At 42.2% G+C, this 24337-nt stretch overlaps 2 protein-coding genes across 2 annotated transcripts; one reads left to right on the top strand and one right to left on the bottom strand.

Annotated features, from left to right (window-relative positions):
* The first annotated feature begins 1673 nt into the window (after positions 1-1673).
* On the top strand, positions 1674-14278 carry LAMTOR1 (late endosomal/lysosomal adaptor, MAPK and MTOR activator 1). Its single transcript, XM_044668104.1, has 5 exons — positions 1674-1863; positions 11785-11930; positions 12715-12792; positions 13131-13257; positions 13709-14278. The coding sequence occupies exons 1-5, from the start codon at positions 1822-1824 to the stop codon at positions 13799-13801; spliced, it is 486 nt and encodes a 161-aa protein (XP_044524039.1). The 5' UTR covers positions 1674-1821; the 3' UTR covers positions 13802-14278.
* Positions 14279-14690: 412 nt separating this feature from the next.
* Positions 14691-23876, bottom strand: LRRC51 (leucine rich repeat containing 51). The gene is made up of 5 exons (XM_044668103.1): positions 23765-23876; positions 19981-20128; positions 16193-16398; positions 15481-15629; positions 14691-14923 (listed from the first exon to the last, which is right to left on the bottom strand). The coding sequence occupies exons 2-5, from the start codon at positions 20063-20065 to the stop codon at positions 14782-14784; spliced, it is 582 nt and encodes a 193-aa protein (XP_044524038.1). The 5' UTR covers positions 20066-20128; positions 23765-23876; the 3' UTR covers positions 14691-14781.
* Positions 23877-24337: the final 461 nt, after the last annotated feature.

Here is a 24337-nt window from a genome sequence, read left to right as displayed (position 1 = left end):
AGAAGAATCTATCCAGCAAAAGTAAGTATAATCTTACAGAGGAAAAGTGGAATTTTCATGAAATAGAGGATTTTCAAACACTGCTGATAAAAAGATCTGTACTGATTATACATTTTTGAACTGGAAATCCAAGAGCTAAGGCTAACAGAAAGATATCCATACATATATATATGCATATGTGTGTGTGTGTATATATATATATATTTGATCCCGTTGGATGTATTATGTGAGGATGAATTGTTTACATGCTAATAGGGAGATAAAAATGTCTTAGAACTCTAAAATATTCTTAAAGGTCATAAAGATAAATATGAGATACAGTACCTTTGCTTAGTTTTGTTCTCTTTTGATAGTCTCAGGAAAAAGATGGCAAGCAATTATGACTCCAACCTGACCTATTTAAAGAAATTGTGAATTCCAAAAAGTAAACTAGAAAAAGGGTATAAACTGGTTACAATTATTTTATATGGAAGCATAATCAGCTACCAGTGATTTGCTTTAAGAGAAACCAAACGAACTTTTGAAACATTTTCCTTAGGAAATATCCAATAGGCACTTTCCCCCATATTATTCCTTTTTGTGAGTCACCTTATAAAACCAAAACCCCAAAACATATATACATACAAACAAGTGATAAATCATATGCTTTCATCTGCATTACTACTCCAACGGGTTCTTAGGAAGTGGACGGCATTCTTTTTCTTTTTTGTAAGTCCCTCAGAATTGTTCTGGATCAGCAAAATCTATCACATATAATAGGTCCACAATATTGCTGTTACAGTGTACAATGTTTTCCTAGTTTCAACAGGCACTCCCTAGAATAAAGGCTTCTTTCCAAAGTCTGCAGGGAGTAGTACCGGATTCTAAAAAAGATAACCAAAGTCCATAGTACCTTCGAAATAGCAGGGTCCCTAGAGATGCAAAGATGTGGGAGGAATACAACTTCTACTATGTACAAGAATGCATATCCACAGCCATCTAGCATTCTTGCCCTTGCCCTTACGCAGTCTCTTCCAATTGGGGAAGCTTTCTGGAGGCGGCTACGAGTGGGCTGTGCCAGGAGCCCTCGGGCTGCAGAGGTCTTGGGCTTTCAAGTCTCAACTTGCCTGGATGGGAACTTAAACCTTAGGTTTCTAGCGCCCTGGGAAAAAGGTAGGAAAATGTCCCCCAGGCAGGATGAAAAAAACTGAGGGCCACCTTTAATCCGGAGACCCTCAGACATCACGTGAAATTGGGGTTTACACCGGCTCCATCTCTTATTGGCTGCTTCCGAGCACGTGGTCCCCGGGACAGCGAAACAAAACAAGTTGCTCCCTAAGGGGAACTGGTGATCCCTTGGGATGAGATAGAAGGAAAGGAGAAAAAGGAGGGTCCTCTTATTGGCCTCTGGTTGTCACGTGGCAAAGAAGATCAATGAGTCTGCTATTGGTTGCGTAGTGGCACGTGAGCAGGGGAGGTCGGGGGTTATTTTCAGCTTTCCGGAGACAATTGGGAAGAGAGGAAAAGCCGCTCATTGACTGCCCTAGATCTGGAGGAGGGCGGAAAGCATCTAAGAACGGAGCCCTCGTATTGGCTGTTCTCCTGTCACATGGCTAACAAGCAGTCACATGAGAGTGGGTGAGACGAAGTGGGGAGGGTCGGAGCGAGTTTCCGACACCGGAAGCAGATCGCCTGCAGAATCTGCCTGTGGCTGCGGCGGTGGCGGTGGCTTTGGGGCGGCCGGTGGGAGCCTGCGGGCCGTTCTCGCGGGTCATGTGACGAGAAAGGGCTCCTGTTGGACGCCGAGCCCCTCCATCTGAGTTTCCGGAGCTGGCCCCGGCCATGGGGTGCTGCTACAGCAGTGACAACGAGGACTCGGACCAGGTGCAACCACAGTGGGGGACGCCGGGAGTGCAGGGGGAGGCCTAACAGGCTGGAGGGAGTCGGATAGGTCTTGGGAGGCCCCAAGAGTGAGGTACTGGGCTGGGGCTGGCAAGAATCTGGAGGAGCTGGGCAGCTGAGAAAAGAGACTGGGAAGTTGAGAAATCTGAAGGGTAGCGTTGAATTGGAACTAGAAGAGGAGGCTTCGGGGAGACTGGGGGGTTGGGGGAAGAGGTTGTTAGGGTTTAGAGAGATATAGAACCTGGGGAGCGGGCAGTGCATTTCCTACAAGAGATAAAAGCGAGGAAAGAAAGGAATAATAACTGACATGCATTTTGGCTTATAAAACTCTATTTCGGATTGTGAGAAATAAAAGGTCTAGGGTGCCGAGGAGGAACAAGCTCTGGATCACGATTGTGGGAATCGAAAAAGGATCCCTGTGGTCTGGAGAGAAGTGAGGGGGCTTGGAAAGAGAGAAGTGGACTAGGGTTCTAGAAGGGCTTGGAGATATGGAGTGGAAAGGTCAAGGAAGAGAGAATAGATATGGAGACCCTGGATGGATTTGTTTGGAGAGATCGAGGTCTGGAGGGAGAGGAAGAAAAGCAAGATAAAGATGGAGACTCTAGGACTTGAAAAGAAGGGGAAAGCAACAGTCATGGGTTGTGAAATGTTAGGAAGCAAGTAGAACAGAAGGAATTTGGGAAATGGGATTAAGAACCTGAGATTGGAAGCATGAGGGGGGGGGATAGGTGAGGTGAAGGGATTGAGTCACTAAAGCATAAAGTGAAAAAGTTGGGTATGGGAAGGTGATTGAATTTTTTCTATATAGTGCTTTCCTGTCTTCAGGTTTTCTGTAGTCATAATAGTTCCATTTATATAGTCTTTTACTCATTTTATCTTCATAATAACTCAGATTGGGAAGATCCGTAAGCAGTGCTCAGAAAACTAACTTGGGGTTATCTAGCCAATTTGTTTATAACCTTCTATTCCTATCAATCTTTGTCCCTCACTTCTAAACCTAATATTTTATAATTTCCAGGCCCTCTATCCCTCAGTGTTTTCTATGTTCTCTGCTCTGGGTTTATTTTCTCTTCCCAAACTTGACCCTATCCTTAACTAATAAAACAATAAATTTATCTTTTTCTTTGAAATCTGTCACCCCTTTGTCCTCAGAACTCATGTCTTAATAAATCTTAACAGGATTATCTTTACCTTCTGTCTTCCCTGCTTTTACTTAATCCCCCTGCTGAATGGCAATGGAGGAAGTTATATAACCTCTCTGACTGATCTCAACTAAGCTGTTGCTGGTTTTTCCATTGTTCAGGTGTGTTGGCTCTTCCTGACCCCTTACGGGTTTTCTTGACAAAGATACTGAATTGGTTTGCCATTTCCTTCTTTAATTCATTTTACAGAAAAGGAAGCTAAGGCAAACAGGTTTAAATGACTTGCCAGGGTCACATTAAGTGTCAGGTCGGATTTGAACTCAGGTCTTTCTGGGTCCAAGCCAGTTACTCTTTCCACTGTTCCACCTAGCTGCCCTCAGGCTGTCACTACTGAAAGGCAATTTTAAAAAATTTTTGTTTAGAATATTTTTCCATAACATGATTCATGATCATGATGACAAGCAGTTCCACTGGGTTATACATGTATCATTGTTGAAAATCTATTTTTATGTTATTCATATTTGCAGTAGAGTGATCCTTAAACATCAGAACTGTAATCACATCCCTATTGAACTATGTGATTGATCATATGTTTTTGTAATGCATTTCTGCTCCCACAGTTCTTTCTCTGGATGTTGGTAGCATTCTTTCTCCTAAATTCCTCTGGATTGTACTGGGTCATTACGTTACTGCTAGTAGAGAAGTCCATTACATTCTATTGTGCCACAATGTATCAGATTCTGTGTATAATGTTCTCCTGGTTCTGTTCCTTTCGCTCTACCATCAATTATTCTTGGAGGTCTTTCCAGTTCACATGGAATTTCTCCATTTCTTTGTTCCTTTCTGCACAACAATATTCCATTACCAACAGATACAACAATTTATGCAGCCATTTCTCAATCGATGGACACCCCCTCATTTTCCAATTTTTTACCACATCAAAGTGTATGGCTATAAATATTTTTGTACAAGTATTTTTCCTTATCTCTTTGGGGTACAAACCTAGCAGGGGTATGGCTAGATCAAAGAGGGCAGGAAGTCTTTTTAAAGCCCTTTGCACATAATTCTGAATTTGCCTTCCAGAATGCTGGATTAATTCACAACTCCACCCGCAGTGTATTAGTGTCCCAATTTTGCCACGTCCCCTCCAACATTTATCATTTTCCTTTGCTGCCATATTGGCCAGTCTGCTAGGTGTGAGGTGGTACCTCAGCATTGTTTTGGTTTGCATTTCTCTCATCAGGAGGGACTTAAAACACTTTTTCCAAGTTTTATAGTTCTTAATAATCTTTCTTGACCCCTCTGGACTGCCCACCTTGTCCTGGATATTCTTTCTTCCTTCAGTTTTTCTGACACCAATCTCTCATGGGTATTCTCTCACCTATAAGCTCCTTTGCCGAATCATTTAATATTCCAACCTCTACATCATGGGTGATATTGAAAGCTGTTTTTCTCCCCCTACATTCTCTCAGGGGTTCCCATCAGCTCCCATGTATAGGTTCAACTGTCACATCTTTATTCAGATAACTTACAGATGTACATATTTAGCCCTGGTCTTCCTCTTCAGGCCTAGTTTGTCCTGTCAGTTGAACATTTCCAACTGGATGTCCCTAGGCATTTTAATTTCACCATTTCCAGAATAATCTCATTATCATCTTTCCTTTGCTCCCTCCCACCCCCAAACCTTTCATGTTCATTAGGACATTCCTGGTTTTGTCCACATTACCTACTCCATGCTTGCCATCACTCAGGACTGCAACCTCAAGATTCTCTTAATTCTTAACTCTCCACCATATTGATTTTGGCATCAGGTTTTTTCAGTTCTACTTCCATATCTCTCCCCTTTGTTTCTATTCATTCTACAATCACCTCAACATGTTTGTTCCGAGTGTAAGTTTGAAGGGATTGTTTTATTATATCTTTCTTACTTCAAGCCCAACCCTCTATCCACTGTGCCACCTGCCTGCCCATTACTATTAAAATAAGCTCCCTTTATTTTATAGTTGAGGAAATTGAGGCCCAAAGAAGTTGATTCACTTGACCAAGTCCACATAGGTATAAGAATCAAGCAGGGTTTGAAACATTGTCCTGTGAGGCCAGAGCCCATGTTCTTACTATTTTATACTGCTTTCTCCAACAGCCACAAGGTCGGAATGGCAGCATTATAAACCTCACTTGGTATGTGGGTAATCTGAAGCCTGGCAAGACTTTCCTCCCTCAGAGTACTACTGATCTTGACAGAGACCAGCCATTATTTTAAGTAAAATGTAGGTTAAGGAGTGGGATTCTGTTGTCTTAATTCTTGGTTGCTAGTCAGTTGTCTGAGGGGTGTTTTCTGGAGAATTCCCTCATGTAAGGCTTAGGCCAACTGGCTTTTGATCACTCTTTCCCTCTGGACATTCCAGTCATGGGAAATTTGATCCCTCCTTTGGGAGCCTATTTTGTTGCATATCAGTTTTGACTCTTCTTTATATTGGATAAAAATGTGCATTTTTGTGATTTCCTTTGATTTGGTCCTTCTACTGCCTTCTGGGGCTATTTAAGACAAATCTGTCCCTCCTAAGACAGTTCTGTAGATATTTAAAGGGAGTAATCATATACCCTTTGAGTCTTCCCTTTTCCTGGCTAAACATCTCTAAATTTTTAAACTCCTAAATATATGGTCTGAAGTTCCTTCCCAGTCCTTGTAACTTTCTTGGACAGTTTGTCATTGTCTTTGCCTCAATCAGAACATAATTCTTAGATAGAGAAAAAGGCAGAGGTAGCATGACACTCTTATTCTCTGAATGCAGCTCAAGCAAGGAGATATAATTTCTGCCACTGCTTACTAACATTGAGTTTGTGGTCACCAGTTTTTGTTTTTTTTTTTTCATGTAAACTGATCCATATCTTATAAGGATTTTTTTGGTCTTATTTTGCATCTCTGTGCAATTTCCTATAAGCTTGAGCTGTTTAGAACTAATTCCCTCTGCCTTCAGAAGACTCAGGAATGTTCTTTTTTTTTTTTTTCCCCTAGGACAATGTAAAAAAAGTTGAGAAACCCTTTCTAACTCTGATCCTCAGGAAACTAATAAATTTCCAAGTCCATCATGTCTGCCTCGGATTTCTGCCTATCTGACCAATCCTGATAGCTTGAAGCTTCTAGGCTCTTTTCTATCTTTCCATTGTTGCTACTATCATCATTAATTAAACAAAGTAATTTTTAGTTCATCTGTTTTCCCTGTGCAGATCACCAGAGCATAGTGTTCTTGCTTGGGGGACCATAAGGTTTAAAGTAACATCCTAAAGGAGACTGTTAATCTAGTAGGGGATGAAATACATAGAGAAACCAATTCATAATAAGTGCATTGAGGAGTGACTGCTCCATGATGTCCAATGAAAACCCCTCCCTTTGGACATTATCCCCTTCCTCATCTAAATCCTGAAAGCCGCAATTGACTATGACGTAAAGAGAAAAATTTTAAAAACATATAGAAAGGCACTGTCAGTCAATAAACATTTATTCAGCCCCTATTATGTGTCAAGCACTAGACCAAGAGCTGAGGAAACAAAATATAGTTCCTGCTCTCAAGGAGCCTGCAGTCTATTCAGGGAGAAAACAAGCAAACAACCCTGTACAAACCATAAATTCATGATAAATATGATAAAATGAGAGTAGTCTCAGAGGAAAGGCACCAAGATTAAGGATGACCAAGAAAATGCTGAATATTGAAATACCACCAAGCTTTGAATTCCATTATTCTAGATATAAAAATTGCACTTATGATAAAAACATCAATTGAATAAGCATAGGAGAGACCTAGAATAATAATAGTAAACATGAACATCTTGCGAATAACTAATTCTAAAAGTATGGAATATGGAAAGTCATGGGGACCTGCCATGTCCTGCAATGATCAGACCACAGCTAGTTTTGTGTTCAGTTCTGGAAGCTATTCTTTAAGAACATTGAAATTTGTTTGGAGTTGGGTAATTGGGTAGTTACAGGATTAAAAGCCATGTCAAATGTAGAAAGGTTGAAGAGATTAGGAATACTCAGTTTAGAGAATAGGGAAATGTAATTTGGGTCAGAGAGTACAGACTTGTGTTCTCAAGGATCCAGTGGCTCTGGAGCCTTTGGGTCTGCTAGGGAAGTACTGTGTGCAGTGCTATTTGATGGGAATGATTGGTACAGACACCTTACAGCCTCACTTAGAATAATTGGTGGGTATTATCTAGTGCTATCTCTCTGAAGTATGCCTGAGCATTACTTAGCATGGCCATTGCCAGTCAGTTAACATTTAGTAAGCACCTGCTATGTGCCAAGCACTGTGTTAAAGGCTGGGATACAAAGTAGTTTTAAAGGAGCTCACAATCTAATGGGGAAGACTACACATAAAGGAAGCTGAGATAGGAGATGCAATGAAGTACAGAGGAGCCCTCTGCTCTGATCAGAGTGTGGGGAAAAGGCTCCTGGGGGCATATAGGGTATTGATGGTGGGTGAGTTCCAGGCTTGATGTGATCTTGAAGGATGAGGAGGTTCCTGGGAGCAAGATGAAGTTGAGAGAAGTACAGTTGGGCAGGAATGACTTCCAGTCATGGTTAGGCTATTATAAGTCTCCTTACTACTTCCCTGCTTTAGATTTCTCTAATCTATCTTCCATAAGCTACAGGAAGCTCATGGGTATCTCCCTCATTGCATTAAAATCTTCATTACCTACTTACAGGATCACCAGATTATATTTGGAAAGAACATTAGGAATATAGAGTAAAAATAATATTGAACTGGGTATCCGAAGACCTGTGTTTATATCCTGATTCTAAATAAGTGACTTATCATATACTTGCACTACTTACAGGATTGTTTTGAGGAAGCTACTTTTAAGACTTAGCTTTGGAAATGTAAGTAGTTATTTAGTTCAACCCTTCTTGCTTGATAAATGAGGAAACTGAGTTTCAGAGAGAGGAAGTATAGCTGAGTTTTGGTATATGAAATCTAAGTTGCCCAGCCAGTGGTTCCAGGAACTTGTTTTAATCTTTTCCCACTTTAGCTCCAGCCTTGTCCTCAACTTTTAGATTTAGACCTGAAAGGATGCCATTTAATCCAAAACTAAGGCCCAGAAGGGTAGGGATTAACTGGCTCAGGCCACATAGGTAGCAGTAAGAGGGCTGAGTTTACAAAGTGAGTTCTTGCTGCTTTAAGCCAGCCTGATTTTCTCCACTGCCCTTGATTGTCCCAGTATATCTTCTGCAATCCCATCTCTGGACTACATTTGCCTGTGTTGTGTGTGCTTCTGACCTGGAGTACCTCACCTCTATCTATTTGAATCCTACTCTCTCCTTTAAGGCCCATCTCAAATTCCAAAATCCTAGAAGGTCTTTCTTTACTTCTCAAGTTTCTTGAGTATCTGTAGCATGTTTTTTTTTAATGTTTAACCAAATCCTATCTTATCCTATTTTGCTTTCTAAAGCGAATTAAGAAAAAATCTTTAGTTTCTTGTACTTCAAGTCAACAAGCATTTATTAAGTACCTGCTATGTGACAGGCAGTGTGCTAAGTGCTAGGGATCCAAACAGTCTCTGCTTCCAAGGACTCACAGTCTAACTATATGAGAGACTATATGCAAACAGGTATATACATATATAATGAGGATGAAGAATATATACAGAAAAAATTGGAGCTTGCTCAGAAGGAAGGCTTTAGTATTTAGGGTGAACACTAAAGGCTTCTTGCAGGAGGATTTTGGCTGGAACATGAAAGAAGGCAGGGAAGCTAAGATGAGGAAGAAGAGAATTCCAGGCTTGGAGGAAGACATACAAAAAATGCATGGTATATAGAGATGGATCCAGTGTTACTGGATCTTAGAATATATAGGAGAGAGTAAAGTGTAAGACTGGAGAGGGAGGGAGGTACCAGGTAATGGAAGAGCTTTTAAGAGTCAGGTAAGAGATTTTACATTTAATTCTGGAGGTAATAACCATTAGAATTGATTGACTAGGAGAGTAACATGATCAGATTTGAACTTCAGAAAGATCAGTTTGACAGCAGAGTCTGCGTATGGACTGAGTGGGGAAAGATTTGAGGCAGAAAGACCCATTGGAAGGACTTTGCAGTAGTCCAGTCTGGCATCAAGGTGGTAGCAGTGTCAGAGGAGTGTATTAAACAAGTGCCAGAAAGGTAGATAGATAGGCTTTGGCAATGATTGAAAATGGGAGTAAGAGTGAGGAAATGAAGATGATATTGAGGTTTTGAGGCTGAAGGGCCTGGGAGGTTGGTGTATCTTGATAGTAATGGGGAAGCTAGGAAGAGGGGAAGGTTTGGAAGGAAAGGAAATGAGTAGTTTTGGATATATTAAGTTTAAGATGTTCAAAGGATATGCAGTTGGAGGTATGAGTTCTAAAGATTAGTACTGAAAATCATCTATATGGAGATTTATAATTGAATCCATGGGAGCTGATGAGATCTCCCTTATCCAGTATGTCTTGGATGAATATACAGCAAAGGCAATTGAGGAGGATTAGTCAGACAAGTAGAAGGAAACCAGGAGAGAGAAGTATACCCAAATTAGGAGAGTATCTAGGAAAAAAAAGTAATCAGGGCAGCTGGGTAGCTCAGTGGAGTGAGAGTCAGGCCTAGAGACAGGAGGTCCTAGGTTCAAACCCGGCCTCAGTCACTTCCCAGCTGTGTGACCCTGGGCAAGTCACTTGACCCCCATTGCCCACCCTTACCAATCTTCCACCTATGAGACAATACACCGAAGTACAAGGGTTTAAAAAAAAAAAAAAAAGGTAATCAGCAGTATCAAAGGTTGCAGAAAAGGCAAGAAGAATAAGGATTGAGAAAAGGCCATTAGTTTTGACAATTAAAAGATCATTAGTAACTTTGAAGAGAACTTTCCATTGAATGATAAGAAGGAATCCAAACTGTAGTTAAGAGAGCAAAAAGGAAGTTAGAGATACTATTTGTTTTGGCCTTCTCAAGGAATTTACCCACAAAAGGGAAGCAATAGGATGATCCATAGCTAGGATCAGGTGAGAGATTTTTGAGGTAGGGAGAGACATTCAAGATCAGTGAGAGTAAGAATTATAAAAGGGTGAGTGATCTGAGTTGAGGTAGAGATGAAGTGCTTGGTGAATGTTTTTATTTTGTTTTGTTTTAGTGAAATGTGAGGTAGGCTTCTCAACCAAGAAGTTGATGAGAAGAGAGATGAAAAGGTTTGGGAAAATGGATTCTGTTGAATTTAGTAAATTAAATAGAGATGTAAAAGGATTGTCTTGGAGTAGTGAGGGCCCAAGTGAAATTCTATAGCCTCAGTTTGTAATGGACTCTGTATGGTTTTGTGCTTTTCTCCAGTTTCATTCAGTAGCATTAATACAGAAAAAAGGCAGTGGATGATGGGAGTAATCCAGGGCTGAGGCTTGACAGGACAACTTCGCAAGGTACTGGAGAGAAGAGGAAAGAATACAGTTGAACTGGTTCATTTAAAAGGTCAAGATGTAGAACAGAAGAAAGGGTAGCCAGTGCTGGGGTGATGGCCTGGGAAAGAACTGAGGGGTGGAGAGATTGGAGATTTAATGAGAAAAAAACAGGGTCATAGACTGCAAGGCAGAGACAACAGATTGTGTGGGTGAGCATGTGCATTGTAAAGGACTATAGTTCTGCCTCATTTCATAGGTGAGTAAACAGGCTAGAGAAAGGGAAAGGATTTAACTAATGTCTTTAAGTATCCTTTGAAGGGATAGGCCCACTATTCATGATTTGATGGCTAGAGTAGTTAGAATCACATAATTTCAGAGGTAAGAACCTCCTCCAACTTTTACCTTAACAGGAACTCCCAACAAGTGATTTAGGTTCTGCTTGAATTTTTCTAGGGACAGAGAATTCACAGCTAACGAACTCTACAAACATCTGTTATGAAACAGCTTATTCTATTTTGGGATAGCTCTTACTGTTAGGAAGCTTTTCCTTATTTGAAGCCAAAGTCTCCCTTTGCAATTTCTACCAACTGGTCCTAGTTACATCTCCTATGTCTAAGCAGAAGCAGCTTGCTTTCCTCTTTCTTATCACAGTCCTTCCATATAGATAAGGAGATAAAGCATTTATTAATCTCTCTAAGCCAGATAGTGTGCTATAAGCTGGGGTTACAAGTACTTGCAATTGGGACAGTCCTTAAAGTTCAGGAGCTTCTATTCTATTGGGGTGGGGGGGGAAAGAGGCACTAGGGAGAGGAAACTACAGTATGAATGTATCAGGATGGTGGTGGGTCAGGTGGTTTTGTGCAATATTAGGTGAAAGCTAACTTATTAAAGCCAAGGTGGTCCATAGAGGTTGTGAATATGAGCTGAACATTTCTTAAACAAGTAAAAACCTGAGACGTTTTGGGGGGCCTTGGGGAGGGTGGATCGGGTGGAGTGGAAGATCATGATAATTGTCTTTAAATATTGGAAATAAATATTTAAATATTTGAAGCTTTGTAGAGGAGGAAGGATCAGACATCTTTGATTTGCCTTCATAGGGCAGATCTGGGAGCAGTGGGAAGGGTTGTTTGAGGAAGATTTAATTTTCTCATAGATCCTGAGTGATTATCAGGACTGTTGTAGGTACAGATTTTTTTGGTACAGATTGGACTAGCTTCTCCTAAGACTCCTTCCAGTTTGTATTTAGAGGATTACCTTAGATTATTACCTTGGGGCATCACAGTCATATGGAATTTGGTGGGGAAGAGTTATCTATGTGGCTTTTGTCCAAGCTGGTGTTGACCCTCCTTTGCTCCCTTTTTAGGATCGAGAGGAACGAAAGCTACTTCTGGACCCCAGCAGTCCCCCAACCAAGACCCTAAATGGAGCAGAACCCAACTACCACAGTCTGCCTGCAGTTGGAACAGATGAGCAGGCCCTGCTGTCCTCTATCCTTGCCAAGACAGCCAGGTCAGAGGAGCTGTGTCTGCTCCAGCCCCTTTAACCTGTCCTCAAAGTAAATCTTCCCTAATTCATTGAAAAAGGAACTTCTCTACTTTTGGATCTTACAGAATAACTTTCCTCCTCCCTAAAACACCTTTATATATTATGTAGCATAATTGTCCTACATGTTCTTATTCTTATAATGCTCCTAGGTTTTATCCAAACATCTCCTTCAGGGCCAACTACTTAGTAAATGCTTGTTAACTGGGAATGATTGGGATAATAGATCCTTGACCACTTGGGTGTTCAATATAGTGATTCTGGAGGAAGGCTTCAACTCTGCCCTGGATAAAGGCTTTAGAGTAGGGCTTCAAAACCTTTTTTTGGTGTCATGGACTGCTTTGGTAGTATGGTAAGGTCTATAGACATGTCAGAATAATTTTTAGAATATATTTATAATTAAAATGTCAAATTTCAATTAGAGGTTAGTGAAAGATGTAATTTTTTTTTCTCACATCCAAGCTCTCATTGGTCACAAGAATTTTTGCTCTAGAATTTAAGGAATCCCCCCCCGGGTAGAGTTGGGAGGGGGGTGGCAGCACAGGGTCAGGGAGAAGAAATTAGGCCCCTGTCCCCATCTCTCAGCCAGTCTAGAGAAATATGGTGTGTAATGTAGGTCTTTTCAGTCTTTTGCCACCCTGCCTTGACAGATGCACCTAGAATGAATTGTTAAGATTCCACATAGTGATACCAGGATCTTTTCATCCATTTTTGTCCAGCCTTGCTTAAGTCTTGGTTATCTTTCTCCCAGCAACATCATTGATGTATCGGCAGCAGATTCTCAGGGCATGGAGCAGCATGAATACATGGACCGAGCAAGACAATATAGGTGAGGGGAACAAGGGACAAGGTAATGATAGCTCCTGGTTCTCTGGTTCCTTAGCTACTACAGACTACATCTCAACCAGACCCCTAAGTCTTTGAAAATGAATTACCCATTTGTTCCTCCTGTCACCCTGAGAAATGAGACATGTTTGATTCACATTTGACTATGGAAACAGGCTGAGAGATGTTAAAGATTTTCATGAGGTCATATGGAGTGAGCTGAGAATGGAACACTGATCTTCTAAACTCCACACGCAGGAACTAGATTTATCCCATTCCCCGATTATGGAAAATAATGAGTACAGAGAACCTATATTTTTCTCTTATGCTCCTGCCCAATAGTACTCGCCTGGCTGTCCTGAGCAGTAGCTTGACTTACTGGAAGAAGCTGCCACCACTGCCATCACTCACCAGCCAACCCCACCAAGTGCTTGCCAGTGATCTTGTCCCCTATGCAGATTTGCAGCAGGTGAGGCCATGACTCACTTTTTTCTTCCCTTACTTAGGCTAGCTGTTTTTGCCTTCCCATTAATTCCACTCAAGGTGATTTCCCGTCTCCCTCTCTGGCTTCTGTTTTAGCTTATCCAGGCTGTTCCCATTTCTCTGGGCACATGGTTGGCAGTTTAGGTATAATTATGGTAGGGGCAAAATCCTTCTTCCCCGAGTTCTCTTCCTTGGCAGCCTTTTTTTTGGGAGGGGGCAGGAGAGAAAAGAGAAAGAGGTAGTATCAGCAATGAAGGGAAGACGTGGCTGAAAGGATATCAGATCTCATGAACCCTGGCTACACTATACCCTGACCCTCTCCCCTCCCATTTTATTTTCCTTTTTGGGAACATCCCCTGCCCTACTCTTTAATTTATTCCCTAGTCTACCCTCAATATTTGTCTATATTTTTGTAACTGCCTTTCTTGTGACCTCAGGTTGCCAGAATATCTGCTTATGCCTATAGTGCACTTTCTCAGATCCGGGTCGACGCAAAAGAAGAGTTGGTCGTGCAGTTTGGGGTCCCGTGAGGACAATTTCTGGAGATCTTTCCCTTGTTCCTGCCTCCCTTTTATTTCCTGCTTGTACAGAAACCTAACTTACTACTAATCATGGAGAAACCACCACAGAAGTCCAGAGGTGTTTGGGGCCTCATGTTGATGCATGAGTTCCCAAGAAGCCTTTGTGCCATATGGCCCTGGCTAAATATTTTGTGGGGAAGGGAGAGGATCTATGATAATTTTGCCACTGGGAGGGTGAGAGGGAGTGGGGAATGAGGGGAGTGGGAAGATAGGGATTTGGATATGAACTGACTATTTCATGATTGGGGGTAGTGGATAGGAAGAAATTTGGCTTCCTTGACATCATCCTTTTATGTTGGGGCCTGAACTGATTTTAAGGGACTAAGAACTAAATTGGTTGTTTCTATTTCTCACACCCAGTTTTTATATGTTTGATCCTTTCATTTTGTTTTGGTTTGCTACCTCTATAAAGGACATCTAACCATCCTGGCTCTAGCCCATCTGTCCTTACCCTTACCCTGTAAACCTCCCACTTGTCTTATGACTTGAAAGTTTAACTAGATACCTTTTCAAGGACATTGCAGGAGGAACTTGAAGGGGCAGAATGAGGTCCAGTTGAGGTGTTGACATTCTTGGGCCTTTGAGAAGGGTTATCTTTCAAGAGAGTTTTTATATGACTTCACAGGTAAAACTATCAGGAGGGGGTCCTGTAGGATCAGATGATGCCCTCTTAGAGTTTCTGTGTATCTGTCAAGCAAGTTTCATGTCTTAAGATGGCAGAGTGGGATGTTTTGCCCACTCAATTGAGGTTGTTTGGTTTCATGCTAGACTAGATGCTGTCTATTTGGCCTACCTCAAAGGCACCTCATTACACAGTTGAGGGACTCAAGCCCCCTACAACAGTTCATTTTTTTATTACTAAACTAAAGGTTGAGAGAGAATACCACAGAGTCCTGTGGGCTTTGGGGTCTTAGCATGGATAGAAGGAGTTATAAATTATCCAGTTTGATTCGGACCCTCTTGGGCTTGATATTCATCCGTCTCCAGATAGTGGCTGTGATCCGGTCTTGTTTGGTGACACCACTGAAGTCGAAGGTAGTGATTCGGGGTAGGATGGATAGCACATATTGCCTGCAGGAAGGATATGGGATTTCAGGCTCCCCAGAGTGGGTAGAATAAGGAGCCATGCTGAGGGTTGGATAGGGATCCTCCTGGGCTATTTAACTATGCGCCCCAAAGGGTTATTAATGCTTTCCTCCCTTTAATAGCTCTTCTAGCAGTAGAGTGACTCTGGAACATAGGGCAAAAGTAGGGGGGAAGCACTGCCATTCTTCCTCAAACGTATGAAAGGAATCAGCATTTGCAGCCAATGGGGTGGGGGTGGGGCATGGGCACTAAATCATGAAAGTAACTCCAATTCCATGTGTTCCATACCCTTTGAGTCTTGCCATTCTGTTATGACTTAGGAATGTCAGGATGACTTTATAGTCTAGGCCTTGAAGGAGTTTCCCATGGGCCTCTTTTTCCATTCCACTCCACTCCCTTCCTCCAGGGAAGGGGGACCTTTTGATTTGGTCACAGATTGCCTCCTTTGGAGAACAGGGCAAGGATCAGCCTTGTACTTGGAGGGCGAGGCTTCTGAGCCTTCTGTTCCCTTTCCTTAGGGGTTCTCAGGGTAGGGGCATTACCTGTACCCCTTCTCCTCCTCTATGGGGTTCCCATGGAGGGTCAAGCTCCGAAGCTTAGGAAGATTTGACAATTTATCCACTTCTGCCAGGCGATGCATGCAGTTGCCATGGAGATAAATGACACTGAGGTTCAAGAAGGTAGTCAGCACCTGGTGGGTGAGGAACATTGAGGTTGAGTAGGGTTCAGTGGCTGCCTTATGGAGCTGGCAGGAGACTTGGGGATTCTAGTCTTGAGAGTATCCCTTCTACCTAGAGTCTTCTGGAGACTAGGAGGCAGTATGGGTCTGGTGAAAAAAAGATGAGAGGCAGAAGATGTCTGCTATCTATTCTAAGCATTTTTTGCTATTTTAGTGTTTGCTCTTTCTTACAGCAACCTTGTAAAAGGAGGTAGAACAAAGAATATTACCCCCATTTTAAGGGAGAAAACGGGTTCATCACATCAAGCCCAGTCAAGCACTTAGGAGGCAGAGGGCTTGGTCTTCTGATATAATGTTCCATGTTTTTCCACTCCACCCTGCTGCCTTTTTTGGTTCTGATGACTGATACCACTGCCCCTTCCCACAGTGCTGGAAATATAGCATATGTTTTATAAATACCTTGTGCATTGTACATCATTGATGCTTCCTCCTAGGATAGCCCCCCATCTGCCTGCCTGCCGCCCATGTCTCGCCTGGCTCTCCCTTTTCCCTCTCTTAGGGACATGGGCACCTACGGGATCAATGTTGGGCAGGTCGTTGAAGGACAGATCAATCCAAGCCAGGTTCTGGGGATACTCCAACAGCTGCGATATGGTTTGAGTGAAGTCGCTGAGGTCATTGAGCACGTTGTTGTTAAGGCGAAGGGCCTGGGTCAGTGACTTACCCTGCTTAGAGCGCTTTAATGGCCGGAGCCCAGGCCTGGGCTCCTCACTTATCAGGTCTGCAGGGGACAAATCAGGGGGAGGGAAGTTAGCGGCAGTACTCAGACAAGGGTCTTCTCTTCTTCCTATCTCAGGCTGAGGCCAACCAGGACTAGGAAGAAGCCAGAACAGCATGGCAAAGTGAAGGAACTGAAATGTGACTGCATGAAGGTCAATTAAAAAAAGTGGGGAAATTTATCCCAGGAAGCCTGGGCTGAAGGATAGGTATTCCTTTTCTGTGGGAAAGAGGAATTGGATGCATGAAAGTTTAGAAGGTAGAACTGGACCCTTTGTGGGGAATATAGTGGAAAAGGTACTGGATTTGTAATTGGACCCATCTGAATCCCAGCTCTGCTTTAAGCTAATTCCTTGACTTTGGACAAGATCACTTTACCTCCTTTGTGCCTCAGTTTCTTCATCTTTAAAATATTTGGACTAGATTACCCAGAGATTTCTTTGAGCTAAAAAAACCCACAATCCTGAATTATAGGAAGCAGATTTCAGCTAAACTCATAAACATCCTAAGTAGTTTAAACTTTATATGTTCCACTTTTGAATGCTATGAATTTATAGCCTGTTATAGCAAATCATATTTTCAGGTAATGGCTTATTTTAAAGATTATCTAGTCCAACTCCTTTATTTTACAGAGGAAAAAGAGACTTATTTAGTCATACAATTAGTGGAAGAGCCAGGAACAAGAGCCCAGGTTTCCTGAATGTTGCTGTCTCTTGTATCTTCAAAGCTCAAATTATCTAATTCTACCAAAACCTTTCTTTCTTTGTTCCTTACTCCCTGCTCCCACACACAATTATTCTCTTTTCTTTGTTCTCTGTTCTAAGATGCCAACTCCCCAGTACTAGTTAGGGGGGCTCTGTGGTGAACAATAATTACACAGTAGACATGGGGGCAGGATGGATGCCAGGTTTTTGAGGTGGAAGGAGGCAGAGACAAATGAGGGCAAAGGCTGGTCTCCCTAGAAGAAATGCTAACGGGGCAGCTCAGTGGATTGAGAGCCAGGTGTAGAGATAGGAGGTCTCTAGGTTCAAATCTGACCCCAGACACTTCCTAGCTATGTGACCCTGAGCAAGTCACTTAACTCCCCACATTGCCTAGCCCTTACTGCTCTCCTGCCTTAGAATCTAAGATGGAAGGTAAGGATTTTTAAAAAAGAAGAAATGCTGAAAACAAAAGGAGCAGTTTCCACAAAACCACCGACTGAAAGAATGTCAGCAGAATGGCTGCTTTTATAGAGCAGGAAGCCAAGGCACAAAAAGAAGAATTTACCTAAAAATCACAGTGCCAGCCACTGGCAGAACTGTGTACTCAAGCAGGCAGGAGAGGGGAACAGATACTTCTCTTTCAGACCAGGTTCTCCTTGAGGCAGATAGTTGAGTTTAAGACCCTACATATCAAACCCTAACTCCTTAGAAAAATTCCAGGTTGAGGTGTGTGTTCATATGTTTTCCTATCCACCAAGAAAATAAATATCCCTTTGTTCCACTGACATCCTTATATATGTCTGTCAATGGTACTCAGAATTTCTGTCAGAGACAATCTCTCTACCATTTAGGGAAGTCACAAGGTGGTTAGCCAGATGAGAAACTTACTATCCAAATATTGGCTTCAGACTGTCCTGAAGCATGTTGGATATTTGTGGCCTCTCATTTGGCTTCCTGCTTTTAATCTGACCATACACTCATAAATTTAGAGCTGGAAAGTATGTTAAAGATCATCTCATTTATTTCATTTTATAGAAGAAAAATCAGGCACCAAGAGTTTCAGTGACGGACAAGAAATAAGCAGCTGAGACCCCAGGGTCCTCTCACAGCTACCAAAAACACTTATTACCTGCTCATCCTGTTAACTGGTTCAGTCTAGCTTTACTATGGGACGAAGAGCCTAGTTTGCCCTTCCAATTTAATTTCTCTGTGTATTCAACTCCCAGCAAAAGCAGAAGAGAGAATAGTAGCATCTGACTTAGCCTATCTGACTCAGTGGCTTTGCTTTGTCGTGTTCCTGTGATAGTCTCTTTAAGATCGGAAGTTGTTAATTCGTCCTAACTCCCTCCAGCCCAGCTCTTTGCTCTTTGAAAACAGGAGACTGGTATGAAAGCTAATTTGCTGTTTGAAGGATATTGGGGTCAAGTCCTAACACTGCCAATTAGTAATAAATTCTCACATTTATATAATCCTTTAAGGTCTGACAGGCAATGTGCTTTAATAAATAGAGCCAGCCTTGAAACCAGGAAGACTTGGGTTCAAAACCTGCCTCTGACACATACTTGCCTGTGTGACCCTAGGCAAGTCAATGAACTTCTCAATGTTGTAGGAAATTCTTTAAGACCATAAATTGCAGAAAAGGTGAAGACCTGCAGTGGTAGAGAAAGGTAAGGACACCTGGAAGTTACCTACACATTACCTGTGATGTTACTGGCCTGCAAAAACAGGTTGAAGAATAACTAAGGTATGGAAACAGGCTAAGTGGGTGACTTTGCCATGATTTCAAGAATAACAAGCCTCTAATTTTGTGACCTTGAATGAATCCTGTCCCCTCTTCGGCCTTTAGTTTCCATATTATGTGAAACAATAGCTTGCATTTACATATGCTTTAAGATTTAGTAAAGCACTTGTACACACTTTAGGTCTTCAACATCTCTGAAAAGTATTTGCTGTTAGAGTCATTTTACAAATGAGGAAATAGACTCAGAGAAGTCTAGAGAAGACTCTAAAAGCCTGGCTGAGTCATAATGCCAGTGTCTGGGCTGGGAGATAAGAATTCAGGTGTTTATTTAGCAAGCATTTATTAAGTATGCTAGGCACTGTGCTATATGTACTAATGGGGCCACTGGGGAAGATTAGGCTGATAATCTTAAAAGTCCCTTCCATTCTCCCATTTTATTATTTTTATTATAATTCCATGAACCACTTTAAAAATTCTTAGTTCCTATCAAACTTGGCTTTTTAAAAAATGCCAGACCATTCTTTTTTTTTAAGTGTTTATTTTTTAAACTCTTTTATTTATATATATGTATATATATGTGTGTGTGTGTGTATATATATATACATACGTATATATATATCCTTCTATATTAATTTTATTTGTTACAGGGCTAGGCAATGGGGGTTAAGTGACTTGCCCAGGGTCACACAGCTGGGAAGTGTCAGAGGCCAGATTCCAACCCAGGACCGCCTGGCTCTCAATCCACTGAGCCATCCAGCTGCCACCCCCACCCCCACCCCCTTTAAATACATTTTATGTTTGTTTTTTTTAAAACCCTTACACTTCCATCTTAGAATCAATATTGTGTATTGGTTCCAGGGCAGAAGACTTGCCCAGGGTCACACAGCTATAAGTGTTTGAGGTTAGGTTTGAACCCAGGTCCTCCCACCTCTAGGCCTGGCTCTCTATCACTGAGTCACCTGGCTGCCCCCATTAAAAATACATTTTAAAGGAGTAAAGATTTGGAGAAGGAAAAAGAAATAATTTCTCCAAAGATGGAAAATGTTGTCCAAGCTGAATGCAGCATTGTGGTGGAGACAATAGTAGTATTGATAGTAGATACAATAGTAGGGGAGAAAAGGCCATGTGCCATTGGGCTCACCTTGGATGAAGTTTATACTTTTGAAGGAGAAGTCGAGGGGTGGCTCCTGTGCCAAAGCCTTCACATGATCCCATTGGTCAGTCATATTTCAGGCCATTGTTGGGGGTGTAGGAGAAGCATGGGGCCTTAGGCTCCCAGTTTCTTCGGCCTGAGGAGATAGAGAGGGATTGTATTTGGAGACTATTTTTTCCCCTTGAAATATGCTTTCTCATCTATTATTTCAGTCTCACACAACCCTGGCAAATAGGCAGGTCAGGGGCAAATAGCCCTAGTTTTATGGAAGAAAAAAGTGAAGTGGAGCACTGAGAAGATGGGATTTGCTCAGAAAGCAAATGATATTGTTGGATTTTAATGCAAGACTGAGCCTTAATTTAGTGCTCTATATCATCCTGTTGGATTAAATTTAATTTAGCAGATACTTATGAAGAATCTATACATTTGGTCCTATAGTTAGCAATGGGGATCCAAAGGAAAATACACAGTAGCTGCCCTTGGGAAGGGCATGTAGAGGTAAAACATTGGGGGTTGAGGGGCATCCTGTGTAGATGCAAGCCATTCAAATGAGCAGGAAGAGACTGAGCAACAGCAAGTAGTCTGGTTGGGGCTAGAGCAAGAGTGGGAAAAGCAGTTAATGAAAGCTCAACAAACATTAAGTGCTAGGAGCTAGGGATTTAAAAGCCAAACTGGCTAGCCCTATAGACGCTAATGTTTTGGGCTGGGCAGGGAAGCAGGATAGGTTGGGAAAACAAGTGAGTACAGGGGAATTTTAAGGAGGGGGGTTGAAAGCCAAAAAGTGATGGCAGCAAGGAGTTTTACTAAGGTGGTGCCTAGGCTAAGGTTGAAGGCATCTAAGAATTCTAAGACATGGAGAACTGTTAAAGAGGGAGTGTGTTTGTACAGTTGTGATCAAAACAGTTCTGAGATGTCACCAATATGGGAACTTCTTAAGGAAAACACTACCAGTGCATATCGGTACTTTATCTGAAACCTGTGGGTCTTAGAGAGCTCCCTAAATTAGCACCAAAGTCATTCTCCCTGGTTTACACAACCAGTATGTGTTGGAGCTTGGATTTGAAACCAGGTTTTCTTGGCTTTGACAAGGCTTGCTCTCTGTCCAGTTGCCTTTCTCTATTGTGGCTTCTAAGATAACATAGAAATGCCTATATGATATACAAAGCCCTGGCTTCATCCTCCTTTTAGAGGTGTATTGTACATTATTCCCCTGGGTTTGAGACCTGCCTCCGACATATATTGACTGTGCTATGCATATGATCCTTATCTATTAAATTGAGGGAGCTGGAACAGATAGCTTTCATGGTCATGTCCAGCTCTGTTCCTTTGACCTCTGATTTTGCTCAAGCTCACCTCCATCTCTTAGAATCCCTAGCTTCCTTTAAATCTCACCTCATATGCCACTTTCTTCATTAGGCCTTTCCTAATTCCTCTAGTGGCTGGTGCCTCTCCCACCAAAAATGTCCACGTTTCTTCTGATAGGATAGTTGTAGTTGCTTAAATTTACTGAATGAACCAGAGAGAGCTATTAGAAAGGAGAATCAGAAGGGAGCATGTCATGCAAACAAATTAAAGGAGAGTTTATCTAGGAGCAAGTGATGGGAGTTAAAAGTTCTAGAAAGTTCAAATGTATGAGAGAAAAGGGCATTGGATTTAGTGGCTATAAGATTATAAGATAGGGTCACTGAGGAAAAGCAGTTTTAGATCAACACTGGAATTACTGGATGGATTCCAGTGTCCTGAGAAATTAATAGGTGGGGAAATAAAGGCAACAACTCTCAAGAGAGAAGTCACCTTCTACCTGGGAGGCTACATGTAATACATGGAGCAAATGAAAGATTTTTAAGAATGGGGAGGCTGGAAGATATTTGTAGGCAACAGTGAAAGAGCCAGTGGGTAAAAAGAAATTGCTATTGTGCCAGAGAATGGAAGAGAAAACGGGAGTAGATGGGGTTAAGAACAGAGAGGTTGGCCTTGAAAAGGATAACTACATCTTCATCAGATCAGGGCAACTGAAGATACACATTTTTTAGATGTTATACAAACTAGGGCAGCTATATGGTTCATAGAGAGACCAGAGGTCTGGGTTCAAATCTGGATTCTAGACACAATTGCCTAACCTTTACTGTTCTTGCCTTGAAACTTGGGTACTTAATAATTCCAAGACAGGAGATAAGAGTTTAAAAAAAAAAAGATATACAACACTTATTTTTAGAGACCTTAAAATCCAATAAAGTTGGGGAGGTTCAGATGCATATGCAAATAAGGTCAAGAATTCAAGAATGGGATAGGGCAAATAGAAGATCTAGTTCCATAGGAAAATCTGAGATTGAATACTCATTTGGGGTCTTCAAGGAACTGGCACTGACCTTAAAGGAGAAGGAATATTCCCATAGATGGGCCTCCAAACACATTACTCAACTAAAACCGATTTCCCTAAAGAAGTGTATTCTAGATAGGGAAGTAAGAACAAACAATGGAGGATGATGGGGAAGAATTTTGAGATATGTCATAGGAAAGGAGAGAGATAACCTTGCTTTTTCTTGCTAAGGTGGCAGTTGTCTGCTGAGAGGGGACAAAAGGGAGTGGTACAGGGAAATTTGAACAGAACAGTTATGATCAAAGAGGGGCATTTCAGGATTCAGGTCCAAAAATCCATCCATGTTTCCATAGGCACATCAAGATAAAATATTAAAGGAAAGAGGATAAAAGAAAGACTATTAATGATTGAATGGAGCTTTCATAGAGCAAATGAAAAAGGGTGGGGGGGTAGGAAACTGCTTACCCTAGTTCCAAAATTGTTAGTTAATATACTTAGGTGGTTCATTACTGTCCAAGCTGAAAAGAGAGTTAACAGAGATAGCCTTTATCTGGGCTGGCTGGATTGCTTATGTCAGGGCCTCCATATTGAATGCACCCATTCTTCTTTCCTGTCCCAATGATATGGGACCAAAGTCTACCCATAGGAATTTGAAATGCTTAGGTTACCATAGTGGGGAGGAGTATCTACCTTCTGCCATGCCTGGCAAGTAGCTTAAAAGTCCCTAATTGGTCTCTTTGCCCCCGGTCTCTGGTCTTCCCCTAGCCTCCATAGAATTACCAAACATATTCCCAAAGATAAAATATAAACTTTTGTGATATTTAAAGCAGTTCGAACTGGCTCCAGCCTACGTTTTCGGACTTAATACTCCCCTTCAGGCACCTTAACTTCCCAGCTAAACAGGCCTTTTTGTGCCTTTACTCAAACTGTCACTACCCTCCCCCCCCCACAATGCCTGGTATATACATTTTTTTCACTTTTACTTCTTTTTTTAGAATCCCTACTTCAAAATTAAATTTTCAAGTGCCTGTTCACTAGGCTAATCTTGATTACTCCTCACTTACTATTACCTCCTGATTTACCATACCCTATCACCAATTTGCATTTACTTATCTGTATTGCAGTAGTTTCCTCGCAATATTCTCCTTGAATGCTAGAACAAATTGTTTAGCACAGTGCCTGGAATATAGTAGGCACTTCATGCTAGCTGAATGAAGAATGAACGGGGTTCCCCGCCCATTCTTGCCTGAATCTCATCTCGGGCTCTCTTAACTGGGGTCCAGCCGAGTTACTTTTCCCCCAAGGACTATCTCAGGTTCCTATAGTTCTCCCTACTTTGGGGCCATCTTAGGTCCTTATAATGGGTTTACCTATATTTGACATGACACCTGTAACCACCCAAGTACCTTCAATCCTAGCCCAGCAGGCTCCCCAGCTGCTGCCCAGACTCACCAGCTCCGTCTCTGTCAGCCTTTTGCCTTCCAGTACACCGGGGCACACTTAGCCCAGCGCCATGGTAACCACCATCATCACAGCCTCCCAACCTTTGTACGCCCTGCCCCGGGGCATGCCGGGACTTACAGCGCTCCCCGCCCCTTGCCGTGGCTGGCGGGAAGGGTGGTTGACTTGGCCGCAAAGAATCCTGGGATTTGTAGTTTAAGGCTTCCAAGATCAGATATCAGGACGTGAGCACTGTCTGGCCTTCTCAAGCTCCTCAGTCCCTATAGTCGTCGATCCTAAATTTTTTGGCCCCGACCTCTACCTTAACCACCCCTTCTCTACTCCCAGCTCTTGCCCGGTTCCCTGCCCAATCCTCGAAGTAGCCGCAAAGAATACTGGGATTTGTAGTTCAAGCCTCCCTCCGGCCGGAGGGGGGCAGAGAATCCTTAGTCCTCCACCCCTCTCCGGCCTCGAGCTCCCTTCTCCCAAGCAACCGTCCTCCTCCCTTCTTTCCCCTCCCTGCCGGGCTGCGAGAATGAGCATGTGCAACGTGACATCAGCTTGGTTCGACCAATGAGAAGGCAG

Source organism: Gracilinanus agilis, chromosome 3 (assembly GCF_016433145.1).
Source record: "Gracilinanus agilis isolate LMUSP501 chromosome 3, AgileGrace, whole genome shotgun sequence".
Classification (NCBI taxonomy): domain Eukaryota; kingdom Metazoa; phylum Chordata; class Mammalia; order Didelphimorphia; family Didelphidae; genus Gracilinanus; species Gracilinanus agilis.
The sequence above is the reverse complement of the archived record's forward strand: the minus strand, read 5'-3'. Positions and strand labels throughout refer to the sequence as shown.